At 40.4% G+C, this 25712-nt stretch overlaps 1 protein-coding gene and 1 long non-coding RNA gene across 4 annotated transcripts in view; one reads left to right on the top strand and one right to left on the bottom strand.

The window, feature by feature from the left end:
• Nucleotides 1-695: 695 nt before the first annotated feature.
• The window catches only part of CCDC191 (coiled-coil domain containing 191), a 98857-nt gene continuing 73840 nt past the window's right edge, over nt 696-25712 (bottom strand). For 2 of the 3 annotated variants that reach the window (XM_086405500.1, XM_086405519.1), the window contains exons 14-17: nt 19821-19964; nt 15136-15288; nt 14471-14616; nt 696-2096 (exon numbers count right to left, since the gene is read on the bottom strand). In XM_086405500.1, coding sequence (XP_086261626.1) covers nt 1952-2096; nt 14471-14616; nt 15136-15288; nt 19821-19964 — 588 coding nt within the window. In that variant the 3' untranslated portion in view covers nt 696-1951. The remainder of the gene's footprint in view (nt 2097-14470; nt 14617-15135; nt 15289-19820; nt 19965-25712) is intronic. The other variant, XM_086405510.1, reaches the window with a different exon arrangement.
• Nucleotides 15288-19698, top strand: LOC147379976 (uncharacterized). Its single transcript, XR_015165412.1, has 2 exons — nt 15288-16566; nt 17961-19698. It is a non-coding gene; the product is annotated as an uncharacterized LOC147379976 (long non-coding RNA).

Genomic DNA, 25712 nt, shown 5'->3' with positions numbered 1-25712 from the left:
ACCAACAGTGTAAGAGGGTTCTCTTTTCTCCGCACCCTCTCCAGCATTTAAATTGTATCTTTATGATACAGCAGCAAGAAATTGTTAGGTCATTTACTAAGTTTCTTGCTAAGTAGGTCATTTTCTAAGTTATTGTCCTGTGTCTCTTCAGAGGGTTTCTATAGGTAGGTAAAAAGTCCTTGCTGAAACAATCAGAATGTGGACTGCTGAAGACTCAATTTCTACTGATGCTTGAGGTGAAATCAAAGCAAAATAAAGCTTAAGAGAGAAAACTTAAGCTTTCTGCAATTTATTTATTTAGACCCCTGGCAGGTTTATATGAGGGATCCACCCTTCTTTATCTACTGGCTTGGCATTAAAACAAAATTGGTATTTTATTTCTGACTGCTAATACCAGCCAGTGTGCTAAAGATAGGTGAAAACAGATTGTGATTTAGACAGGAAGAGGTTAACTATGAGTTGTTTTTAGTCCGTTTCTTTAGTGGCCATTAGTCTTAGAGTTTTTAGATGATGACTACGATCATATTAAAGGAAAAGATAAGTGAGAATAGGGACACTGGAAGAAATAAAGCTCAAATAGTGTTTTTTTTTGTATCTGAGTAAATCATAATACATCTTCCATAGAAGAAGAATATGTCATTTTGTAGGTGGTGTAGCTAGATATCCCTTCTAGGAAGTAAGAGACAATAACACGATTTATTGAACAACACACAGAATTTTATTGCCAACTCAAATTTTAAGCTTACCAAATAGTTATAGTTACCTCAGGGCTGCAAGAGACTGTCTCATTTTACTGTGTGCATTTACTGCCTGAATTTGTTGTTATGTGCATGTACTTTGTAATGAAAACTTTTTGTTCTAGCAGGTAACTCTTTCAGACAGTTCACAGGAATGTTGTGTCAGTCTTTACATTCTTTAGCACCTTAAAGATTAAAACATTCTTTGAATTCAAGATAAGTACCCTGATGCTGGGAAAGACTGAAGACAGAAGGAGAAGAGGGCGACAGGATGAGATGGCTGGATGGCATCACTGATTCAATGGACATGAACTTGGGCAAACTCTGGGAGATGGTGAGGGACAGGGAGGCCTGGGGTGCTGCAGTCCATGGGATTGCAAAGAGTTGGACACTGCTTGGCAACTGAACAACAAGCTTGATACATAGATCAAGCTGAGCTGAGGATTAGAAGACAGATTGAATGTGTTATTTCAAGTTTGCAGCTGGAAGCGTGAGCTGACATTTTAACAGATTGCTGGACGGCCTTTGATAGTCTTTGCTTTTGGAGTTCTCTTCACATTATAAAAGTGCACTGAGGAGAAGGATCTTTGGTTCCCCGGTTTCTCTGAAATCAGGAGACGCTGCTGCCTTTGCAGTGACTTCCCAGAGTGCCTTTTGATCCAGTTTTCCATCAGGTGGGCAACATGGACAGCGTCTGGCAGAATGCCTGTTGCTGATGCTAAGGGACTAGATGACTGGCCCTCCTTTTCTAAGGACTCACTGTTTTAAATTTCTATTTAGTTAAAGTTCCATTTGTCAACAATTCACATTAAGCTATAAGGACACATTTTCCTGCACAGTCTTAGGCAAAGAAACATTGTCCTTTTTAAAGTTTATGATACTAAAAATATATAGGGTACATCTGAACAGCAGAGCCCAAGACTGTTCCTTTGGATGGTCCTGCTGTGATAAATGCTTTAGTGGGCTGATTAGCAATCCAAGAGAGATCAAAGAAGGAAGTGTACATTCACAAAATAATTTCTTTGGTCCAAAAAGTATGTGACAGAACATAAGCCATATATTTGCGCGTATACATGGGTGGGGGGAGGTAACCCACATACGGACCGATGAAACTCCCATTGTAAGCACTGCACTGCGCCTGCGTGGGCTGTGGCCCCCTGTCCACCACAGACTCCTTACCCAAGGGCCGAGCATCTGAGTGCTGCACGGCCGAGTCACAGCAGTGTGAACATCTGGAAATCTGGAAGAATTTCAGCTACCTTCCTACGGAGCTGCTCTCGCCTCTCTTCTTTTTCTCTTTCCTCTTTTGTAAATTTTGCAAACTTCTTCCATGTCTGAAACATGATCCAGAGAATCCTCCTTTAACAATAAAAAGAGAAAAAGTGATATACTGAGGAAAAGTTAACTTTCCATCAATCTGTGCTGAAAACTTTAAAAAATCACCTTTATTGTGAATAAAACGTTATAGGAAAGATACAGAAGTCACAGTTGGGATTCAGACAGTATGAACACGGTGAAGAGAATGAAGCAGCAGCAGCGGGTGGGTGGTCAGGGGACCCCTCTGTAAGAAGAAGACATCTGAGCCGAGCACCCGGTGGCCTCTCGAGTGCACCAGCCAGGGGACGCGCTCCGCAGGGAGGAGCACCTTACGGGAGAGGTGGGACTAGAGGAGCGGGGGCTCGAGCAGCCAAAGCGCTTGTGGTGGAGGTGCTGGGAAGCTGCTGCAGCCTGTGCAGCACACGCCAGTTACAAGCATCGAGGTCCTGGTGCTTGGACATATATGGTTTAAAAAGCCCACTGAAATTTAAAAAACCTCACCTCCAATGGTCTTGAATTTTAGTTGAGGAAAAAAACACCCTTGGGTCAGGATCTGAAAACATGGTCCAGAGGCTCACGTGTTGAAGCGGGGGTGTCTGTTGTCATAGGGAGGCATGCGATGGCCTGTTAGGATAGCATGACTACGGGATTCCTTAGTGCCCACTCCAGCTTTGCCCCAGGGATAGAAAAGTAGCCCAGTCTCTGCCCAAATAGGGTTTAACCTGGCGAGCAGATCACCTCAGTGCTGCAGAGAGCTACGGTGGTGGAGATCCTGCAGTGAGCACCCTTACTGCCTGGTCTGGTGGTGAGGAGCATCAGAAGGTTTTGAAAGAGATGATGTCTGAACTTTTTAAAATTTGATATATGACTGTTTCATTTGTATTTTTAGTGGCAGTTGAGGTAAAGTGACAATTTAAGTAGTAATTGCTTTTATTTACATTGTAATATTACATACTTACTATAAAGTGGTATTTATAAACTGAATGCTAACTGTTCATAATCTCCAAAACTTTTTTTTCATGTTAAAAGTGAAGTGGCTCAGTCGTGTCCGATTCTTTGTGACCCATGGACTGTAGCCTACCAGACTCCTCAGTCCATGGGATTTTCCAGGCAAGAGTACTGGAGTGGGGTGCCATTTCCTTCTCTAGGGGATCTTCACAACCCAGGGATCGAACCTGGGTCTCCCACATTGTAGGCAGACGCTTTACCGTCTGAGCTACCAGGGAAGCCCTGTTATTTTCATGTTATTTTTCTTTATATTAGTAGATTCCTACAAGATACTTGGTGTGATTCCTGTGCTGTACAGTAAATACTTGTTGCCTATTTTATGTTCAGTAGTTTGTGTCTTAATCTCATACTCCTAATTTGTCCCTTCTCCCTTCTTTTTCTCATTTGTAACCATAAGTTCGTTTTCTCTGTAAGTCTGTTTCTGTTGTGTGTATACTTTCATGTGTGTTATTTTAGATGCCACACGAAAGTGATATCATATAGTCTTCTCCGATTTAATTCACTTAGTATGATAATCTCTACGTCCATCCACGTTGCTGCAAGTGTCAATATTTCACTCTTTTTCAATGACTAGTTAATATTCCATTGTGTGAATGAAATATTACTCAGCCATCTTCTTAAGCCAGTTACCTGTTGATGGGCCTTTGATTTGCTTCTTTCTATGTCTTGGCTACTGTAAATTGCTACTGTGAACTTTGGAGTACATGTATCTTTTTGAATTAAAATTTTCATTTTTTCTGGATATATACGCAGGTGTGGGATTGCAGGATCATATAGTAGCTTTAGTTTTGAGAGGGTAACAGGTAGGAAGGCCAAGGGTCCCCAAGTAGAGGAAATAAACTGCAAGTGGCAGACTTTTTTCCTTTCTCTATTCAAAATTAGAAGGAGGTTTCTTTTCAATTCTGTGTTGTCATGGCAACACCTGGTTCTCCCTTAACTTTTCTCAAACCTTGAGTTAATCAGTATGTTTTTCTTATGGAAATATTTTTCTTATGCTATGTTAATGAGCTATGTATTTGCCTTGGAATCTGCCTTTCTTCAAGTGGGTTAGGCCTAAAGACTCAAACCTTGAACCTATAATGGCTTAACAAACCAGAATGTCCTACTCATGGAAATGTTCTCTTAAGCTATGTTAATGAAACTAGGTATTTGCTTGGAAACCTGCCTTTGTTTAAGATTCACGTCAATTGTTTTAAGGTGGGGGATGACTCACCTTGTGCCAGTGCTATCTCAGAATGCATGTGGTGGGAAAGGGGCCTGATGCAGCTCTCTCAGTTTTGAGGGGATTCTTTATCTGATCAGCAGATTGCTAACAGATATATAACTCCTTGCTAAAAACTAACAAGGGGGGCACTCTTTTTGTCCCCTTCTGAAGTCTGTGTCAGAAGCTGCCTCTATTCCTTTATACTTTAATAAAACTTTATTACACAACATCTTCGAGTGATCAAGCCTCCTGTCTGACTCTGGATTGAACTCCTCTCCTCCAGAGGTCACGAATCCCCCTGTGGCTCATGGCTCGCAGCTGCAACCTTTCAGTTTCATAAGCAACCTCCATCCTTCCATAGTGGATGCACCAGTTTACAAGTCCCATCAACAGTGTACAAGGTCTCTCCACAGCCTCTCCAGCATGTATTCTTCATAGACTTTTTGATGACAGTCATTCTGACTAGTGTGAGGTGATACCCTGTAGCTTTGATTTGCATTTCTGTAATAAATGAGTATCTCTTTTTGTGCCTGTTGGCCATCTGTTTGTCTTCTTTGGAAAAGTGTCTCTTTAAGTCTTCTGCCCACTTTTTGATTGGATTGTTTGATATTCTATATTGACTTGTATGAGCTGTTTATATTGGATGTTAAACCCTTGTTGGTCACATCATTTCAAACATTTTCTCCCATTTTGTAGGTTCTTTTTGTTTTGTTGACAGTTTCCTTTGCTTGTGCAAAAGCTTTTAAGTTTGATTAGTTCCAATTGATTAAATCTTGCTTTCATTGCTTTGGCCTTGGGAAACATTGCTATGATTTATGTCAAAGAATGTTTTTACTATGTTCACTTGTCTTAAAGTGTTTAAACCATTTTATTTATGTATATGGTACGAGGGAATGTTCTAATTTCATTGATTTACATGTAGCTGTCTAGCTTTCCCAGCACCACTTGTTGAAGAGACTTTTTTTTTCCCCCCTTCATTGTATATTCTTGCCTCTTTTATCACAGATTACTTGACCATAGGTGCATGGGTTTATTTCTGGTCTATTTTGTTCCATTGATTTGTAAATCTGTTTTGTTTGTTTTGATTACTGTAGCTTTGTAGTACTCTCAAGTCTGGAAGGGGTTGCCCCTCCAACTTTGTTCTTTTTTCTCAGAATGGCTTTAGCGATTCTGGGTGTTTTGTTGTTCCATATCAATTTTAGGATTATACTACTTCTGTGAAAAGTATCATGGGTATTTTGATAGGGAACACATTAAATCTGTAGATTTCTTTGGGTAGTATGGCCATTTTAACAATATTCTTCCAATCCAAGAGCACAGGATCTCTTTCCATTTCCTGAGTCATCTTCAGTTTCCTTTGTCAATGTTTTATACATTTCTGCATATAGGTCTTTCACCTCCTTGTATGTTTGGTCTTAGGTATATTATTTTTTAGATGAGATTTTAAACAGGATAGTTTTTTAACGTTCTGGTATTTCACTTTTAGTGTAAAGAAATGCAACAGACTTCTGTTACATTGCTGAATTCATTTATTCTAATAGTTTTTGTTTAGAGACTTTGGGTTCTCTGCAGTGACAGTTTTACCTCTTCCCTTCAAATCTGGATACTTTTATTTTTCTTGTCTGATTGCTGTGGTTAGGACTTCAAATTCGATACTGAAAAGTGGTGAGAGTGAGCATCCTTGTCTTGTTCCTGAATTTAGTGGGAAGGTTTTCATTTTTTCAGCACCGAGTATTATGTTGGCTGTGGATTTGTTGTAAATGACTGTTACTGTGTTGAGATATGTTCCCTCTGTACCCACTTTGGTGAAAGTTTTATCATGAATGGATGTTGAATTTTGTCAAATGCTCCTCTGCATCTATTGAGATGATCGTGTGGTTTCTGTCTTTCCTTTTGTTATTGTGGTGTACCACACTGATCTGTATATGCTAAACCATTCTTGTGATCCTGGAATGAAGCCAACTTGTAAATTCTGTCTGAGAACTGCTACCCCACTTTGTTGTTTCTATTTGCTCCCCTTATTTTCAGTCTGTGTGTCTTTTGCCCTAAAGTGAGTCTCTTTTTAGGCAGCATATTGCAGGTTTTTTTTAAATCCAGTCTGCACTCTGTTTTTTCATTAGAGCATTTTGTCCATCAACGTTTAAAGTAATTATTGATCGGTATATATTTATTGCCATTTTTAATCTTTGTTCTCCAGTTGTTTTTTTAGTTCTTGTTTTTCTTTTTTGTGGTTTAATGATTTTCTTTTATAATATGCTTTCCTTTCTTGTTTCTGTGAATCTATTGTGTTTTTTGTTTGTGGTTATCATGGAGTTCAATTATGTTGACTGACCCAGAAATATATCTACTTGTTTTAAACTAATAGTCATTTAAATTTAAAAATATTCTAAAAGATCTATATTTTTATACTCTCCTCACCCACGTTTGTGATTTTTATGTCTTACTTTACATCTTCATGTTTATCCTTTTATTGTTTATTGTAGTTATAATCTCTTTAAAATTTTTTTCATTGTTTTTTAATCTAGGTACTGGCTTATTTCAGTTCAGTCCCTCAGTCATGTCCAACTCTTTGCGACCCCATGAACCGCAGCACGCCAGGCCTCCCTGTCCATCACCAACTCCCAGAGTCTACCCAAACCCATCGAGTCGGTGATGCCATCCAACCATCTCATCCTCTGTCATCCCCTTCTCCTCCTGCCCTCAATCTTTCCCAGCATCAGGGTCTTTTCCAATGATTCAGCTCTTCATATCAGGTGGCCAAAGTATTGGAGTTTCAGCTTCAACATCAGTCCTTCCAGTGAACACCCAGGACTGCTCTCGTTTAGGATGGACTGGTTGTATCTCCTTACAGTCCAAGGGACTCTCAAGAGTCTTCTCCAACACCACAGTTCAAAAGCATCAATTCTCTGGAGCTCAGCTCTCTTTATAGTCCAACTCTCACATCCATACATGACCACTGGAAAAACCATAGCCTTGACTAGACGGACCTTTGTAGGCAAAGTAATGTCTCTGCTTTTGAATATGCTGTCTAGGTTGGTCATAACTTTCCTTCCAAGGAGTAAGCATCTTTTAATTTCATGGCTGCAATCACCATCTGCAGTGATTTTGGAGCCTAGAAAAATAAAGTCAGCCACTGTTTCCCCATCTATTTGCCATGAAGTGATGGGACTGGATGTCATGATCTTAGTTTTCTGAATGTTGAGCTTTAAGCCAACTTTTTCACTCTCCTCTTTCACTTTCATCAAGAGGCTCTTTAGTTCTTCACTTTCTGCCATAAGGGTGGTGTGATCTGCATATCTGAGGTTATTCATATTTCTCCCGGCAATCTTGATTCCAGCTTGTGCTTCCTCCAGCCCAGTGTTTCTCATGATGTACTCTGCATATGTTAAATAAGCAGGGTGACAATATACAGCCTTGATGTACGACTTTTCCTACTTGGAACCAGTCTGTTCTTCCATGTCCAGTTCTAACTGTTGCTTCCTGACCTGCATACAGGTTTCTCAAGAGGCAGGTCAGGTGGTCTGGTATTCCCATCTCTTTCAGAATTTTCCACAGTTTATTGTGATCCACATAGTCAAAGGCTTTGACATAGTCAATAAAGCAGAAATAGATGTTTTTCTGTAACTCTCTTGCTTTTTCCATGATCCAGCAGATATTGGCAGTTGATCTCTAGTTCCTCTGCCTTTTCTAAAACCAGCTTGAACATCAGGAAGTTCACGGTTCTCGTATTGCTGAAACCTGGCTTGGAGAATTTTGAGCATTACTTTACTAGTGTGTGAGATGAGTGCAATTGTGCGGTAGTTTGAGCATTCTTTGGCATTGCCTTTCTTTGGGATTGGAATGAAAACTGACCTTTTCCAGTCCTGTCGCCACTGCTGAGTTTTCCAAATTTGCTGGCATATTGAGTGCAGCACTTTCACAGCATCATCTTTCAGGATTTGAAATAGCTCAACTGGAATTCTATCACCTCCACTAGCTTTGTTTGTAGTGATGCTTCCTAAGGCCCACTTGACTTCACATTCCAGGATGTCTGGCTCTAGGTCAGTGATCACACCATTGTGATTATCTGGGTCATGAAGATCTTTTTTGTACAGTTCTTCAGTGTATTCTTGCCACCTCTTCTTAATATCTTCTGCTTCTGTTAGGTCCCTACCATTTCTGTCCTTTATTGTGCCCATCTTTTCATGAAATGTTCCCTTGGTATCTCTAATTTTCTTGAAGAGATCTCTAGTCTTTCCCATTCTATTGTTTTCCTCTATTTCTTTGCAGTGATCACTGAGGAAGGCTTTATCTCTCCTTGCTATTCTTTGGAACTCTGCATTCAAATGGGTATATCTTTCCTTTTCTCCTTTGCTTTTCACTTCCGTCTTTTCACAGGTATTTGTAAGGCCTCCTCAGACAGCCATTTTTCTTTTTTGCATTTCTTTTTCTTGGGGATGGTCCTGGCTTCTTTAAGTGATCTTCAATCCTTAACTATATATTTGGTCTTCCTATTGGGAATTTCCCTTTCCTGTGAATTCTTCTTTCCATGTCGAGAAGACCTTTCAACATTTCTTTTAGGTTAGGTTTGGTATTGCTGAATTCTTTTAGTGTTTGCTTGTCTGAGAAATTCTTCTCTCTTCTTCTATCTAAATGTTAATCTTGCTGGGCAGAGTATCCTAGTTTGCAGGTCTTTCTCTTTCCGAACTTTGAATGTATCATGCCACTTTCTTCTGGCCTGTAGAGTTTCTGCAGAGAAATCAGCTGATAGCTTTATGGTTTTTTTTTTTTTTTTCTTTTTTTTAAATAACTGTTTTTCTCTTGCTGCCTTTAGAATCCTAAGCTCTGCCATTTTAATTATGATATGTCTTGGTGTGGGTCTCTTTGGGTTTATTCCATTTGGGACCTTTTGTGCTTCCTGTACCTGAATATCTTTTTCCTTCTTTAGGTTTGGGAAGTTTTCAGCCATCATTTCTTCAAATACATTTTTGACCCCTTTCTCTTTTCACTTTCTGAAATGCCTGTTAAATGTAGGTTGGCACATTTTATATTACCCCATAGATCTCATATGTTTTGTTCATCTTTTTTTCATTTGTCTGTTTGCTATTATGATTGGGTGATTTCCATTATTCTATCTTTGAGATAACCTATTCTGCTATCCATTGCTTCCAGATTGCTTTTTATCTTGTAAACGGAATTATCTATCTTTGACTGGTTGAATTTTTTTTTTTTTTTTTTAGTTTCTAGTTCCTAGTTATAGTTCTGTGTTTATACTGATAATCTTTCTTAATTTGGTTAGCATTTTTACTACTATCAATACCTTTCTGAACTCAAGGTCTGGTAGAGTGGTGAGCTCTGTTTTATTATTTGTTCTTTTAGGGGACTTCTCTTGCTCTTTTAACTGGGAGTAGTTCCTCTTCCTTTTCACTTAAATTTTCTGTCTCCATGTATTTAGTTATCCATTGTGGTCTTGAAGGAGTATTTCTATGTGAGAGATCCCTGTGTAGACTGTGTGTCCAGTGTTTTTGGTGAGAGAACAGGTTTTGATATGAAAGCCAGCCATGTCTGTCCTCAGGGTGTGCCAGCCATTGTCACCTTGATGGAGGTGTGGTTTTGATCTAAATCCGGTACAGGGGCAGGACTTACTTTCTGCTCTGTGCAGTCACTAGCCTGTCAGGCTACCAGTCACTGGAGTAGAAGCCCTGAGGATCAGGTTCCATTCCCCTTGAGTTGCATGCCCTGCCCCAGAGGAGGGGAGTGCTGGAGTAAGCGGGGCTCATGCACTTACAGGGCCCTGATGCACCACCTAAGGAGGCGACCTGGGCCTCACTCAGATGCAGGCCAAGGTCTCTTTCCCCACTGTGTCTGTCCCAGATCTAGTGCAAGCTGTAGTGTGGAGTGGGTGGGGCTGGTGCATTTGCTCGGCTGGAGCTGAGGGTCAGGGCACTGTGGCTGCAGGAATTGAGGTATCTGGGCTGCTTCTGTGGCAGCCTTCTCCCAGGACCTGTCTGCCCCAGACCCAATGCTAAGGTGTGGTGTGTAGTGGGTGGGAGTTGGGGTGCTCTGGGAGAGGGACCCTCGTGTGCTCCTGTGGCATCGCTGGAGTGAGCTCTGACAGTGGTCACCACCACCCTACTTGGATCACATCCCCCTGGGCTGTCTCTAGATGAGCCTCCTCCCTGGGCCTGGTTGACCCCCATGCAGTGCAGGGGTGTTCACCCCATTTGGATTAGTGAGTCTGGCAAGGCAGCAGCTACAAATGCAAGGCTCTCTCTGCCCTGGTTGTTCGCAAGTCAACTCACGTGCACTCCTTGTGAATAGAGTTAGGCTTCTCCAGCCCTTCTGTTTGTTCCAGTGATTCTCTCAGCAGCCAAAGGGGCTTGTCTCCTCTGCACAGAACCCCAGGACTGGCATGCCTAGACTACAGCTCAGCCTACTCACTCCCCAAGGCAAGGGTCTGCCCATACGGACCTTCTCTTCCTTTCAGATCTGCCCCCAGGGGCCCAGGTCCTGACCCCAGTGCCTTTTTCCTGTACTGTCCTGTTAAGTGGAGATCTTTTTTGGAACTTTGGTTGTACAGAGTTCTTCTGATGGTTTCTGTTAGTGTTCTGTGAGAACTGTTCCATGTGTAGACATATTTTTGATGTGCTTGTGGGGAGAAGTGAGCTCTATGTCCTCCTACTCTGCCATCTTGATCTATCCTGAACTGAATTTTTATCAGGCAAAGAAAAGGCTTTCCTAGAAGAGGGCATGTCTTGAGTAAAGGCAGAGGCAAGAATAGCTAAGTTTATATTTTCATAAGTAGTGGCATAGATGGGACTTATTCTGGCTCCTTGACCCTCTAATGAAGCCCCCTAGAATGCATTTCAGCCCCTATTAATTTTATGGCTGATAGTTGATGTTTCTGATAATGCTGTTTTTTGTTTTTTTTTGGTGGAGGTATTACTGTTCAGTTAAAAATGGCTTCAAGGAGTGGAGTGCTTCATTTTATTTCTTCTTTCATCCATCTAGCATCCATTTCAACTCTGATAGCTTCCTGTACTCAGCTCCATGACCCCCACTACCAGACCTTGACCCTATCTCCCACTCTCACCTGCTTTTCACACCTTTTTTCTGGCAACACTCCCATTTTCTGACTTCTGCATTTTAGCTACTACTGTTCTATCCTAACAACTCTGCCTCTTGGGGGAATTTTCTGCCTACATGTGTCTTCCTTCCTCTGAACTCCTAAAGCATATGGTCACATTCACTTACTTTGTGCTTATTACAGTCTTACCTACCTACCCATCTGTATCTGTCTACATGTATCTACCTTCCTACATCCAGTCACCTGAGGTCCTTGACAAACATTCACAAACTCCTTGACAGTTTGTGTGAAGTTGTATGTAATGTGCATATGTGCATTTTTTAGAGAGCAGGCCTGTGACTTTCATTACTGCCTCACAGGGGCCTTTGATTCCAAAGTGGTTAAGAACTACAGTATCAAGGCAATACCAGAAAAATAAGACGTACTAGTTCAGTTGAGAAGAACTGGCCAAGTGCATAGCCAAGCTCTAAACGCAGAACTACACAAAAACTACTGATAATGATAAACTCACGTCTGGAGACATCTCTTAGTCCTGCCATGTATAAAATATCAGATTTGTTAACATTATAAATCTATCAAATTACAAATTATATATACCTAGAAGTGATTCAGATATGTAGAATTAAACCTCATGGTCTTATTAGGAATCATCTTTCTCAGCAGTACTGAGATTTTTCATCCACAGCTTTTCTGTACAATATTCTTTCATTCAAATAAAGTTAAATTAAGAACTCAATATCAATTTGTAAGTGTTAAAAGTTCCTTTTAAAAGATCTGTGACTAAATGTTAGTGTCACTCCAGCAATAAAACATCCATTCATGTACCAAAAATCTATCATGCAACCATGTACTAGGCTTTGTCATGCTGAGGATACAGCTGCAAGCAAGATGTGATGGGGACTGACAGATGATAAACATGTAAACAGTAAATGACAATTTCAGGGTCTTCAGTGCTGTGAAGAAAATAGGGCAGGTTACTGGACAGAAATGAATGCAGGCAGTTGGCGTGCTTTTGAGAGGAAACCCGATTGGTGAGGAGCTCTGGGTCATGCAAGAGCTGTGATGCAGGTTGAGTGTTTGTCCAGGGAATGCTGAGGGAGGCTAGTGGGGCTGGACCTCGTGAACAAGGTGTGGAGCAGGAAGAGATGAAGTCCCTGCAGTACTTTTGCACCGAGTAGATGCTGGCTGAGACTCTTGTTGACTGCGTGGATTCACGCACTGATTTTGTTACCTTACACTCTGAGTAGGACCACTATCTTACTGCTGTATTTTAGTTTACAAATGAGATTGAATTAGAAAAGTGGGGAAGAAGACTGACTTAGCAAGAAGAGAATGATTTAGAGTCAGAAATCCTCAAACCTGATTTGGAGTCCAGGCTCCACCATCTGTTATTTGGGCAATTCACCAAGTGTAACTTCAGTTTCTTTACCTGAAAATCCAACTCCTGACATACCACGACCCCCTCAGAAGCCTACACTCATCAGGTGAGACGGCGTGTGTAAAAGCCCTCTCACTGCCCCCATGTTGCATCAGGCAGCTGCCTCAGTCAATCTCTCAGTCTGTTTTTGGCAGCTGAGAAACAGAAAACACAGATTTGGACAAAAAGGGTATTTAATAATAATGTACTAACAAAAAAAAAAAAAAACAAACCAGCTATTATTTTGGGTCAGCAGTGCAATGACTGCAGTAACTGAGCTCCTTTGTTACCTTGTTTAGTCCTCACAACATCCCCTAAGATGGTCTGCAGTTATCCTCATTTTATAAAAAGAGGAACAGGGAGGTTCAAATGTGAGCATTTATTCAGAGGCAGGCCCTCTGAATACCTTCATTCATTGCCTATTTATTTTAGACAAAATTAGAATCAACTTGCTTATGTTTCCCCAGCCCACAGATTTTAGTACTTATAAATTAAACAAGGTTTTGCTGGAGGTGGCACCCCACTGGCAACACGATAGAAACACATTAAAAAAAAAAAAAAAAAGATACACACACACCACATACACACAAATGAAAGCAAAGCAACCAAAAATGAATCGATAGAGAAAAGGGACATACACCTTCACAACAGTCTTCACACCTCAGAACCTGAAGGTGAAACTCGACATTAACTGTAAGAAATGACATTAAATCACCAATAAAGGACAAATCATTTGCTTACTTTCCAAGGGAAGTACCTAATGAAGTTTAGAATATTTTTATCCAAAATGCTTAAGACTTAGAAAACAAATAATGTACTTAGTAGTAGTGTTAGTCGCTCAGCCGTGCGACCCCATGGACTGTAACCCACTAGGCTCCTCTGTCCATGGGATTCTCCAGGCAAGAATTCCGGGGTGGGTAGCAATTTCCTGCTCCAGGGGATCTTCCTGACCCAGGGGTCAAACCCAGGTCTCCTGCACTGCAGGCAGATTCTTTACCATCTGAGTTACAGGGAAGTCCTGGTGTACTTATATGGAATAGTTTATTCCCCAAAGACACTGAATTAAATAAGTCATCACTGTATTATAAATATTAACAGGACATATGATTCTACTTATATAAAACTCCAAGTCTTGAAGACTTAGGAGGTAAAAATAAAAGAAGTGCAAGGAAGTATTTATCATAAAGGTCAGGAGAGTAGTTTACCTCTGTGAGGAGACAGTGGGACCTGTGACTAGGGAGGAGCCCGTGGGGGCTTCTGGGGTCAACAGTGTCCTACTCCTCAACCTCAGGGGTGGTGGCGGTGGCAACAGCAATGTCATCCCCTTTATAGTGCTCATTCAGCTGTGCTGGTATGAGTTAAGCACTTTTCTATATTTGCGTTATATTTCCCAATAAAGAATATTTGTAAAAACAAAAGATAAAACTATATGACAAAGAACACAGTACCTCTGCTTCTGTGCCTTTGCATGTATTTCACATTTCACACTATTTTCTGACCCATCCTGTGAGATGGGAGGCAGGCATCATCTTCCTCCTCCTCTTCATTTTAAAGAGAGGGACCCTGGAGTTCCAGGGGGTTACTCTCGTCTTCACCCACAGAGTCAGGGGGTGAGCTGGGGCTGCCCACCCTGCTGGGCATCTCTGAGTGGTCAGCTCTTCTAGCCTCTGCCCCAGGCAATTGTGAAATTGTGAGTGAATTTTCAGAGATGAAAACCTCACCTGTCACTGTGTTCCACCGCGATCTGGTGCTTGTTCTGAGAATCGACCCTGGCCTCCCTGACCATGTCACGCCAGGCCCTGAAAATCTTCTTCTGAAGAAAATGTATGCACAGTTTTCTTACTTCTTCATCTAGATCAATCAGGTGCTGGGGATGAAGACGGGGGAAAAGTGAGGCATATAATATCACAGACAAAAAATTCAAGCAAATAGTACAAAAGAGAAAGAATCAAAACAAACGAAGGACACTGGAGGTATAAGGAGGCTACGGCAGCCAAGGCCATATCCTCTGTCGTGGATTAAAGAGATAATACTGGAAGCAGAGGGGCAGAAACCCTTCTAAGACCGAGGGGGCAGATTTCTAGTAAAATCACTTGAGCAATTATGGGACAAGAAACAGATTAGTATAAAAACAAAAGCTGATGTAGTGACACATTACAGTTTATATGGATACTCTCTGTGTGAAAAGAAATGTGCTTAAGGTTTTATACTAACAAAAAACTGACTTGACATTTTCAAATTCATTTCAAAGCAGTGGATTGAATTGCCTCTTCTATACTGTTCTTAAAAAAAACACAATGACTGTTGACATCTGGAGTACACCTACTTTTCTTGCATAGAGTTGGACAGAGACATGCATTTAAAACTCTCTTCCTTGTGGCCTTACCTGTAGCCAGCTCCGGATAACTCTCCTAAGCAATATTTGTGAATAAAATTGATCAGCCTGGGCCATCTTCTTAGCCAGGCTTTCCTGACTCCACTGGAACCAGGTCAGCAGGCATTTCCTCTGTAGGGTCAAAGAGTGATGCTCTTTGGCCACCTGGACAATGTTTTAAATGAGAAAAGGAAATTATCTCTCATATCCTAAATCATTTAAGGAAATACACATCATCTTGGCAAGTGATGCTGTAAACCCCACGTAGGCAGTTATACTCTCTTAAGGACGTTCATTTATGTCCTAAAAACTTTGACTGTGTTATATGGGGATTTTAGATTCACAGAATGCATAGCCGTTCAATGCTGACTCTCTGAAGACCACAATGACTGGCTGGTTATTAAGGAAATGGAATAAACAACCTCCAAAACCATTAGGTCACTTGCATTGAGTTTTGAAGTGGGTGGCTGGCAACACTCTGTTTTGATCTCCAGGAGCTTGGGCAGCAACTGCATAACAAACCTCTCTTTATTATGTACTTAATCACTGTCTAATTGAGGAAGTGCCAATACTTTCAATTTGTTTTGTAGAACGAGCTGTCACCAGCATTGAAATTTAGACATTATCAGTAAACCACAGAATCATTTGATAGAAAAATAACATGATGTAAAACTTAATGTCTTACCAACTTAAAAGGCTCAGAGTATCATTCTATCAAAATAAACATACAACTCTGACTTTATAGATTTTAAAAAGTAACTGCTCCATTCTTGAAATGGAAAAAGCCTTTCTCTCTTAGTCCTCTCCAGAAAAATGGGCATGTTTTCTAAGCCTCGTCTCACCACTGAGCAATGTGAATGTGACTGACCTGAATGAGTCCCTTGGCAGTCACACATACTGGCCAGTGACACACACTCCCAGGAGGTCTCTGTGGCACCTGGGAGCCAAAAGGCAAGAGGAGCCAGAAACACACTGCCTCCTACCCCCCCTTAGAGGAAAACACAAGAGAACCAGGGAGAAAAAGATAGTCAGAAGATGCCTTTAAAATTCTAAAAGTGGTTATTGGAACAAATGGAATATGGTACATGTGAGTTGTAGGGAAAATGCTAAATAACTCTTCTGAAAACAACACAAAAATGCAGTATAAAGAAGCCAGTAACTGTTTAACTAGACCCTCTTTCATTCTTAATTTTTTCTATCCTTTCCTGGAAGTCAGCTCTGATGGATGAAGCAGCAACTGCTTCCTCTTACTGTTCTCCAGCACTGGTACTTTTTTTTCTTTTTTTTCTTTTTTTAACTTTCAGCTGGTGGTTGGTATCTACGTATCCCTCTGATTCCCACCCAGCACAGAAGACATGCCTGAACTGGGCAGGATTTTTGGAGGAAGGGGTTGCTGAGTTCCCTCCTAGCTTTGTGACCAATGTGCTGTGTGACCTTAAGCAAGTGAGTTTTCCTTTCTGAGGTTCAGTTTCTTTACAAGTTGAAAGAGATGGGAGAAGATTACTAGTATTCTAACATTCTATTATCCTACGTGGTAGGCTGAACAGTGGCTCTCAGGATGGCCACAGGCTAATCCCTGGAACCTGCAGATATGTTACCTTACAAGGTAAAAGGGATTTTGCAGGTGTGCTTAAGTGAAGGATCTTAAGATGGGGAGATGGTCCTGGGTTATGTGGTAGAGCTCTAAATGTAATCACAAGAGTTCTTGTAAGAGGAAGGCAGGAGGAACATGATGAGATGTGACATCAAAGTAAGGGATCAAGAGAGAACTGAGGAAGTGGCTATGGGCAATGAAATGCAGGCAGCCAGTAGAAGCTGAAAACAGCCAGGAGACAAGATTCTCTCCCGGAACCTCCAGGAGGAACTTGTCCCTACTGACACTTTGACTTCAGCCCAGGAAGTCTGATTTTGGACTTATGACTTAAACAGAAATTTAAGATAATAAAATTTGTGTTTTAAGACACTGTTAGTGGTAATTTGTTACAACAGTATAGGTAACACACTTGTTATTCAATACAGACTAGAGAGGTGGTTCTCAAAATGTGCTGCTAAGACTACTTGGATCAAAATCTCCTGGGCTACTTTTTTTTTTTTTTCTTTTAAAAAATGTTTTTGGCCATGGCACGTAGGATCATAGTTCCTTGACTAGGGATTGAACCCATGTCCCTTGCACTGGAAGGTGGTGACCACTGGGTCACCAGGGAAGGTCCTGGACTACTTTTAAAAAATGCAGATCCCCTGACACGCCACCCCCACTGCCCTGGCCAACAACCCAGAGCTACTGAGAACACCTGGGGGTGGAAACAGGAACATGCATTTTTACAAGCTTTCCAGATGGTTTTATGAATAGGAAAGTTTGGAAATGCTGGATTCATATCTGTGTTTTCCTGGTTTTATTTTAATTAGGTTTTTCTATATTTAAAGCCTATGCTGTCATTTTGAACTCAAACTCTGGTTTCTTTTTACATTCTTATAAATAAATTTTTAAAAACTTAATTTGGGGGTCTTCCTTAGTGGTCCAGTGGCTGACTTCAAACTCCCAATGCAAGAGGCATGGGCTCCATCCCTGGTCAGGGAACTAGATTCCGCATGCCTCAACTAAAGATCCCGCCACAACAAGGACCTGCACGGGCAGCGAAGACCCCTGGCAGTACTGCAGCTACAACCTGGTGCAGCCAAATAAATATTTTAAAAAATTTGGTTATTCACCCATAGATTGTTTTCTTTGTATATTTTATACCTTTGATTTCATTCAATCAAAAACAGGGCCCCAAAAAGAAGAGCTGATAAGAATATAAGAGTTATTATACTCCCTGTCTGCTTTTTGTGTCTTTCAGTTCAGTTGCTCAGTCCTGTCTGACTCTGCAACCCCATGAATCACAGCACGCCAGGCCTCCCTGTCCATCACCAACTCCCGGAGTTCACTGAGACTCACGTCCATCGAGTCAGTGATGCCATCCAGCCATCTCATCCTCTGTCGTCCCCTTCTCCTCCTGCCCCCAATCCCTCCCAGCATCAGAGTCCCTTCCAATGAGTCAACTCTTCACATGAGGTGGCCAGATAAAACTAGGAGCACACAAATGGATAGCAAACTATTTGATATGACTGATCTTTGTGGTAGTATATTACAAGAAGCAAACTTCCATTCAAATTTCATTTCCACACTTGTTTACTAAGTAGATTAAGGATCGGCCCTCCCATATCATTATCGGGAAAATAATGTGGCTCAGCTGGAAAGAATCCGCCTGCAACGTGGGAGACCTGGGTTCGATCCCCAAGTTGGGAAAATCCTCTGGAGAAGGGAAAGGCTACCTGCTCCAGTATTCTGGCCTGGAGAATTTCATGGACTGTATAGCCCATGGGGTCGTAAAGAGTCAGACATGACTGAGCGACTTTTCACTTTGGGGCACTGATGGGGCAAAGCCTCCAATAGGAGGGCTCTTCGTGCCCTCAGGCCTGACCACCATAAATTGGCCTCCTTAGCTGGTTTGGGATACTCAGTAGTTCCAGAACACTAAGAGGCAGAGGACAAAAAATCACGGACATAGAAAAACAGTATGGAGGGCATTTAGAAAAGATAAAAAGGAAAGAAAGTGTGAAAATAGAAGAGAACAAAGAGAATGAAGGGTGAACAGATTGGCTAGGGGAGGAAAGAGAGTAACCTGAGTCACATTCACAGAGGTATAACCTTCAAGGATTCTTATGATGTAGAGCATTATTGTTCATCTTTAATCCTAGTTTTCACAACCAACATATTAGCCTTACTTTTCAGTATTCACTTGGCCAAATGTATAAACAGTGCTCATAACTAGTATGTATTACTGACCTTATTATGAAATAGAATTCTACAGATAACATTTTATCTATTTTGAGCTTTTGATTATTTAGTTAAATGCTCTGTTCTGTGCACTGGATAAATTTGAATTTCAGTGGTATTTGATTTATGGTAGAATGAATTACTGTTCCTGATAATAGGACTAAACACCACAGCTTGCTTGTGATTTCATCCTGTCTCCCAATGGAGTAGATAGCGCCCCTTTCTCCCCTCAGTGACCCTGAGTTTGGCCCTATGACTTCCCGTGGCCAGTGGAATGTTAGTGGACATGATACAAGCCCAGGTTTCATAGGCATTTACGTAATTGGGTTTGGCTTTTGTACCTAAGACATTTGCCAGGTGAAAGCTTCCCCTGAAAAACAGGGGGCTAGTAAGAGAGGCTGTGGAGAGACCTGAACTCAACCTAAACTTTCTCACAAACATGTGAGTAGGAAATGAATACTTGGATTGTAAGCCACAGAATTTTAGGGTTGTATGTTAGGCAGCTTTATTGCAGTAGAAATCTGATTAGTATACCTTATGGTAATGATTTTTCCTTTATTACATAGCTAGCTATACACTGCTGTTTTAGCTACACACACTGCTAAAATTGAGAGAGGCCTCTATCTATCCTGCTTTGGAGGTCTCTAATAAAAAATGAACTCTAGTTTTTTCTAATCTATTCAGTTACAGAAGTCTTTACCTACCTTGGAAGACCAAATTCAAACTGTTATCTGAAACAAATAAATATCCACACTCAATTCATTTATCTTTCTGACTTTTAAATCTCCAGACAACCTCCAAGGCCTAATTGGGTGTTTATTTGAAAGTCCCACCTGTTGATTTAGGTGGGGGGGAGGTGGGTAAGAGTGTGACACTATACCTGGAGGTTTTGCATGCTTTGCATTTTTAGCCTCTTCCAAGGCTCCAGACCTTTCTTTCTTAGCAATACCCTTTCATAGTGTTCTTTGGCTATTGCTTCCAGCTGCTGGTTCCTCTTAATTCTCTTCTGCTTCTCTAGTTCTTTCTGGAAGAAAATAAAAAAGTAAAAATGCCATGGAGGAACCAAAATGGTGAGACAGGAGGCTACTAAACTTCCTTCCTCCCTTGGATGCATTGAATGTATAGCTACACATGGAGCAGTTCCCTCTGAAAGAAATCCAGAAACTAGCTGTGTGACTTTTCCACATCAAGCAAATGAGAAAATACCCACACTGATACATCAAAAATACTGACAGGAAAGACTGAGACACAGTCTCACCATAAACTCCATCCCTGGCTCAGTGCCATATAATTGGGAGAGATGGCACTGAACCATCCCAATCCATAGGGATTCCTTAGTGTCTCCACGAGGAATGAAGGGTTTGGACTGTACTTCTAGCATCCCGATTTTAAAGATAACCATTCAAGCAAGGGATGGGCCCCCCCAAATACCTAGCTCTGAAAGCCAATAAGGCTTGTGTCCATGAGACACACAAGACTATAGCAAACAAAGAAACAGGTGTTAATGGATGTGAGGTACTCACTGTGGCTATGTTCCTACGATCAGTTCTGAGAAATCAGGCAAAAAAGTCCATCACCCAGTCTTTGCCTGAAAGGAATGTGACTGCATATTTTACAAGCTGCTGCTTGAGGGTTCAGATTCTAATTTAGCTTGCATCTAGGAGCTGGCTGAGATCCTTCCTAAAGGCTGAGAGAGCCTTTAGGGACTTCCTCTGCTTTCTCCCTCTGGCTCATTCCAAAGGTAAAACCAGATTGCTAGCATTTCTCTGAAGGGAGCTAATATACATGTTGGCTTATACACGTTTTAGACGCTAACTTCAGTGATTATCACCTGAGAGGGATGGGCCTCTGGGCTTTGATAGCCAATGGAACTTAGAATCACAAGTCCCATAGGACTATGGCAAACAAGCAGGTTTTAAATAGGCACAGAAGGACTCCAGCCCCATTGCCTTGGCCACCCAGCCCCAGAGCTATACACCTGGGCTCAGTGAAAGGGAGCAGGAAAAACACACATCTCCTAGTTTCTCCCTGGAAGGGGCTTAACTATATACATTATATATATACACTATATATGTATACTTTACTACATATATATATGTATACACACACACACACACACACACACTCTCAGCACAGGTGCTGCTTGAGGGTACAGCTTCTAATCAGTGTGCATCAAGGTACTGACTGAGATCCTTTCTTTGGGGACACTGATAGGTCTGGACACATACTCAAACAGGTGGAGCTACTGAAGACAAAGACAGTGGCTGTGACAATCACAAAGGTTTGAGAGACAACAAGGAATCTGGGCCAGGCTGGCTGATGAGTTCATCTTCTTGAGACCACTCTGTCAAGACTAGGAGAGGTGACTGTTTAATGTACAGAAACCAACACTGAGAGTTAAGAAATATAAAGAAAAAGAGAACTATGTTCCAAACAAAAGAGCAAGATAAACTTCCAGAAACCAATCTTAATGAAATGGAGAAAGTGATTTACCCAATAGTGAAGTCACTCAGTCGTGTCCAACTCTTTGCAACCCCATAGACTGTTGCCTACCAGGCTCCTCCATCCATGGGATTTTCCAGGCAAGAATACTGGAGTGGGTTGCCATTTCCTTCTCTAGGAGATCTTCCCAACCCAGGGATTGAACCCAGGTCTCCTGCATTGTAGGCAGACGCTTTACCGTCTGAACCATCAGGGAAGTGCAACTTACCCAATAGTGTTTTCAAAATAATGGTGATAAGGATGCTAACTGATGTCAGGAGAGCAATGCACAAAATGAGAATTTCAACAGAGAGGGAAAATATAAAAAAGTACCAAACATAAATCACAGCTGAAGAATACAATAATCAAACTGAAAAACTCAACAAAGGGGTTCAACAGCAGACTGGAAAATTGAAGGAAAAAAGATTCAGCCAGCTTACAGACAGAACAGTGGAATACATCCAATCAGAGAAACAAAAAGAAAAAATAATGAGAAAAAGTGAAAATAGCTTAAGGGACTAAGGGGATATCATCAAAGGGAGAATATATATATTATAGGAGTTCCAGAAAGAGAAAAGAGAACAAAGCTTATTCAGAGAAATACTGGCTGAAAACTTCCCTAACCTTGAGAAAGAAACAGATATCCAGGTTCAGGAAGCCCAAAAAGTATCAAATAAGATGAATTTAAAGAGACACACACAAAGACACTTTAAATTGTCAAAAATTAAAGACAAAGAATCTTAAAAACAATAGAGAAAAGTAACCTTTATACAAAGCCATTCCTTATACACTGATAGTACAAAACTATCAGTGGATTTTTCAGCAGAAACCTTGCAGGCCAGAGAAGTGGGATGTTATATTCAAGTCCTGAAAGAAAAAACTGCCAATTAAGAATATTCTACCCAGGAACAGTGTTCTCTAATCAGTAATATGAAAATATATTAAAGTATAAACTTACTAATAAAGGTAAATATATTGTTAAATGCAGAATACTCAATATTGTAATGGTGACTCACTTAAAACTGTAGTACAAGACAAAAGTATTAAAAACAACTAATTTGATACACAATATAAAAAGATATAAATTGTGACAGTAACACAAATAGGGTGGCAGAAGTGTAAAAATACAGTTTTTGTATGCATTCAAAGTCATCAGCTTAAAGACTGTTATGACTACAAAATGTTTTATATAAGCCTTATGGTAACCACAAAGCATAAACTTACAGTAAATATACAAAATATAAATCATAGCACAATACATATAATCAAAAGAACTCAAGAGAGGAAGAAAGGAAAACAGAAATTACAAAACAGCTAGAAAGTAATTAAAATGGCAAAATAGCAAGCCAACACCTATTAATAATTACTTTAAATGTACATAGATTAAATCCTTATTCAAAAAACACAGATTAGTTGAATGGATAAAAAGATAAGACCTGACTATATGTTTTCAATGAGAGGCTCATTCCAGCTTTAAGGACACACATAGACTGAAAGTGATGGGATGGAAAAGATATTCTATGCAAACAGGTAGTTTGGATTGTAAGGAGAGCAGGGGTAGCTATATTTATACCACACAATATAGACATTAAGCCTATAAACTACAAGAGACATTAGATCACGATAAAGAAGTCAATCAAGAGGATGTAACAATTTAAATGACTTATGCACTCAACATTGGAGCACCTAAATATATATAAAGCAAATATTAACATTTTGAAGTGAGAAATAGGCAAAAATACAATAATAGTAGTGGATTTTGAGAAGCCACTTCCAACAATGGACAGATCATCCAAACACAAAATCAACAAGGACATACTGGACTTAAATAACAAGTTAGATCAGATGGAATTAATAGACATACACAGAACATTTTATCCACTAGCAGCAGAATACATATTTTGTTAAGTGTACATGGGACATTCTTCAGGATGGATCATATGTTAGGCCATAAAACAAGTCTTAATAAATTTTAAAAGACTGAAGTCATATCAAGCATATTTTCCAACTTCAAAGTTATAAAATTAGAAATCAATATAAGAGGAAAACTGGAAAATTCACAAATATGTGGAGATTAAACAACATGATTCTGAGCAACCAAGGGTCATAAAAGAAAAGGAAAATTAAATAATAAAGAATCTGATAAAATGAAAATGGAAATACAACACTGACCTGAACTTATGGGATGCAGCAAAAGCAGTTCTGCTACATAAGTTTAAAGTCTTACGTTAAGAAAAAAGATCTCAAATAAACAACCTGACTATACACCTCAAGGAACCAGAAGAACAAGCTAAGCCCAAACTTAGCAGTAGGAAGGAAATAAAGATTAAAACAGAAATAAATGAAATAGAGACTAGAAAGATGATTTAAAAGATCACAGATGCTAAGAACTGTTTTTAAACAAAGAAAACCCCCCAGACAAACCATTAGCTAGACTAAGGGAAAAAAAGACAAAGTCAGAAATAAAAGACCTACTATGACTGAATCATGAAGAATCAGAAAACTGAACAGACTAATTACTGGTAAAGAGACTGAATCAGTAATCAAAATCTTGGATTTGACACCAAAAGCAAAGGCAACAAAAGCCAAAATAAATAAGCAGGACTACATTAAACTAAAAAGCTCTGTACAGGAAGGGAAACCAACAACACAATGAAAATACAACCTATGGAATGGGGGAAAATATTTGCAACCACATACCCAGTAAAGGGTTAATATCCAAAATATACAAGGAACTCATATAACTCAAAAGCAAAAAAACATAACAGAAAACTCATTTGAAAAAATGGGTAAAGGACCTGAACAGACTATTTTCCAAAGAAGACACATACAAGTGGCCAACAGGTATGTGAAAAAGTGCTCAATATCACTAATCATCAGGGGTATACAAATCAAAACCACAATAAACTATCACTTCACACTTGTTAGGATGGCAATTAACAAAAAGACAAGGGACAACAAATGCTAATGAGGATGTGGAAAAAGGGAACCATTGTACACTGTGGAGGAATGTAAACTGGTACAGCCACTAAGGAAAACAGTATGGAGGTTCCTCAATAAATTACAAATGAACTACCATATTACCCACCAATCTTACTTCTGAGTATATATCCAATAGGAAATAAAATCACTATCTCAAAGATATATGTGCCAGTTCAGTTCAGTTCAGTCGCTCAGTCGTGTCCGACTCTTTGCAACCAACCCCATGAACTGCAGCATGCCAGGCCTCCCTGTCCATCACCAACTCCTGGAGTCCACCCAAACCCATGTCCATCGAGTTGATGATGCCATCCAACCATCTCATCCTGTCATCCCCTTCTCCTCCTGCCCTCAATCTTTCCCAGCATCAGGGTCTTTTCCGATGAGTCAGCTCTTCACATCAGGTGGCCAAAGTATTGGAGTTTCAGCTACAACATCAGTCCTTCCAATAAACACCCATGACTGATCTCCTTTAGGATGGACTGGTTGGATCCCGCAGTCCAAGGGACTCTCAAGCGTCTTCTCCAACACTACAGTTCAAAAGCATCAATTCTTCAGTGCTCAGCTTTCTTTAAAGTCCAACTCTCACATCCATACATGACCACTGGAAAAACCATAGCCTTGACTAGATGGACCTATGTTGGCAAAGTAATGTTTCTCCTTTTTAATATGCTGTCTAGGTTGGTCATAACTTTCCTTCCAAGGAGTAAGCGTCTTTTAATTTCATGGCTGCAGTCACCATCTGCAGTGATTTTGGAGCCCCCAAAAATAAAGTCAGCCATTGTTTCCAAATCTATCTGCCATGAAGTGATGGGACCAGATGCCACGATCTTAGTTTTCTGAATGTTGAGCTTTAAGCCAACTTTTTCACTCTCCTCTTTCACTTTCATCAAGAGGCTCTTTAGTTCTTCTTCACTTTCTGCCATAAGGGTGGTGTCATCTGCATATCTGAGGTTATTGATATTTCTCCTGGCAGTCTTGATTCCAGCTTGTGTTTCTTCCAGTCCAGCGTTTCTCATGATGTACTCTGCATATAAGTTAAATAAAGCAGGGTGACAATATACAGCCTTGACGTACTCCTTTTCCCATTTGGAACCAGTCTGTTTTTCCATGTCCAGTTCTAACTGTTGCTTCCTGACCTGCATACAGATTTCTCAGGAGGCAGGTCAGGTGGTCTGGTATTCCCATCGCTTTCAGAATTTTCCACAGCTTATTATGATCCACACAGTCAAGGGCTTTGGCATAGTCAATAAAGAAGAAATAGATGTTTTTCGGGAACTCTCTTGCTTTTTCAATGATCCAGCGGATGTTG

Source organism: Bos grunniens, chromosome 1 (assembly GCF_055505025.1).
Source record: "Bos grunniens cultivar Pamir isolate PY7600 chromosome 1, Bosgru_T2T1.0, whole genome shotgun sequence".
Lineage (NCBI taxonomy): Eukaryota > Metazoa > Chordata > Mammalia > Artiodactyla > Bovidae > Bos > Bos grunniens.
The sequence above is the reverse complement of the archived record's forward strand: the minus strand, read 5'-3'. Positions and strand labels throughout refer to the sequence as shown.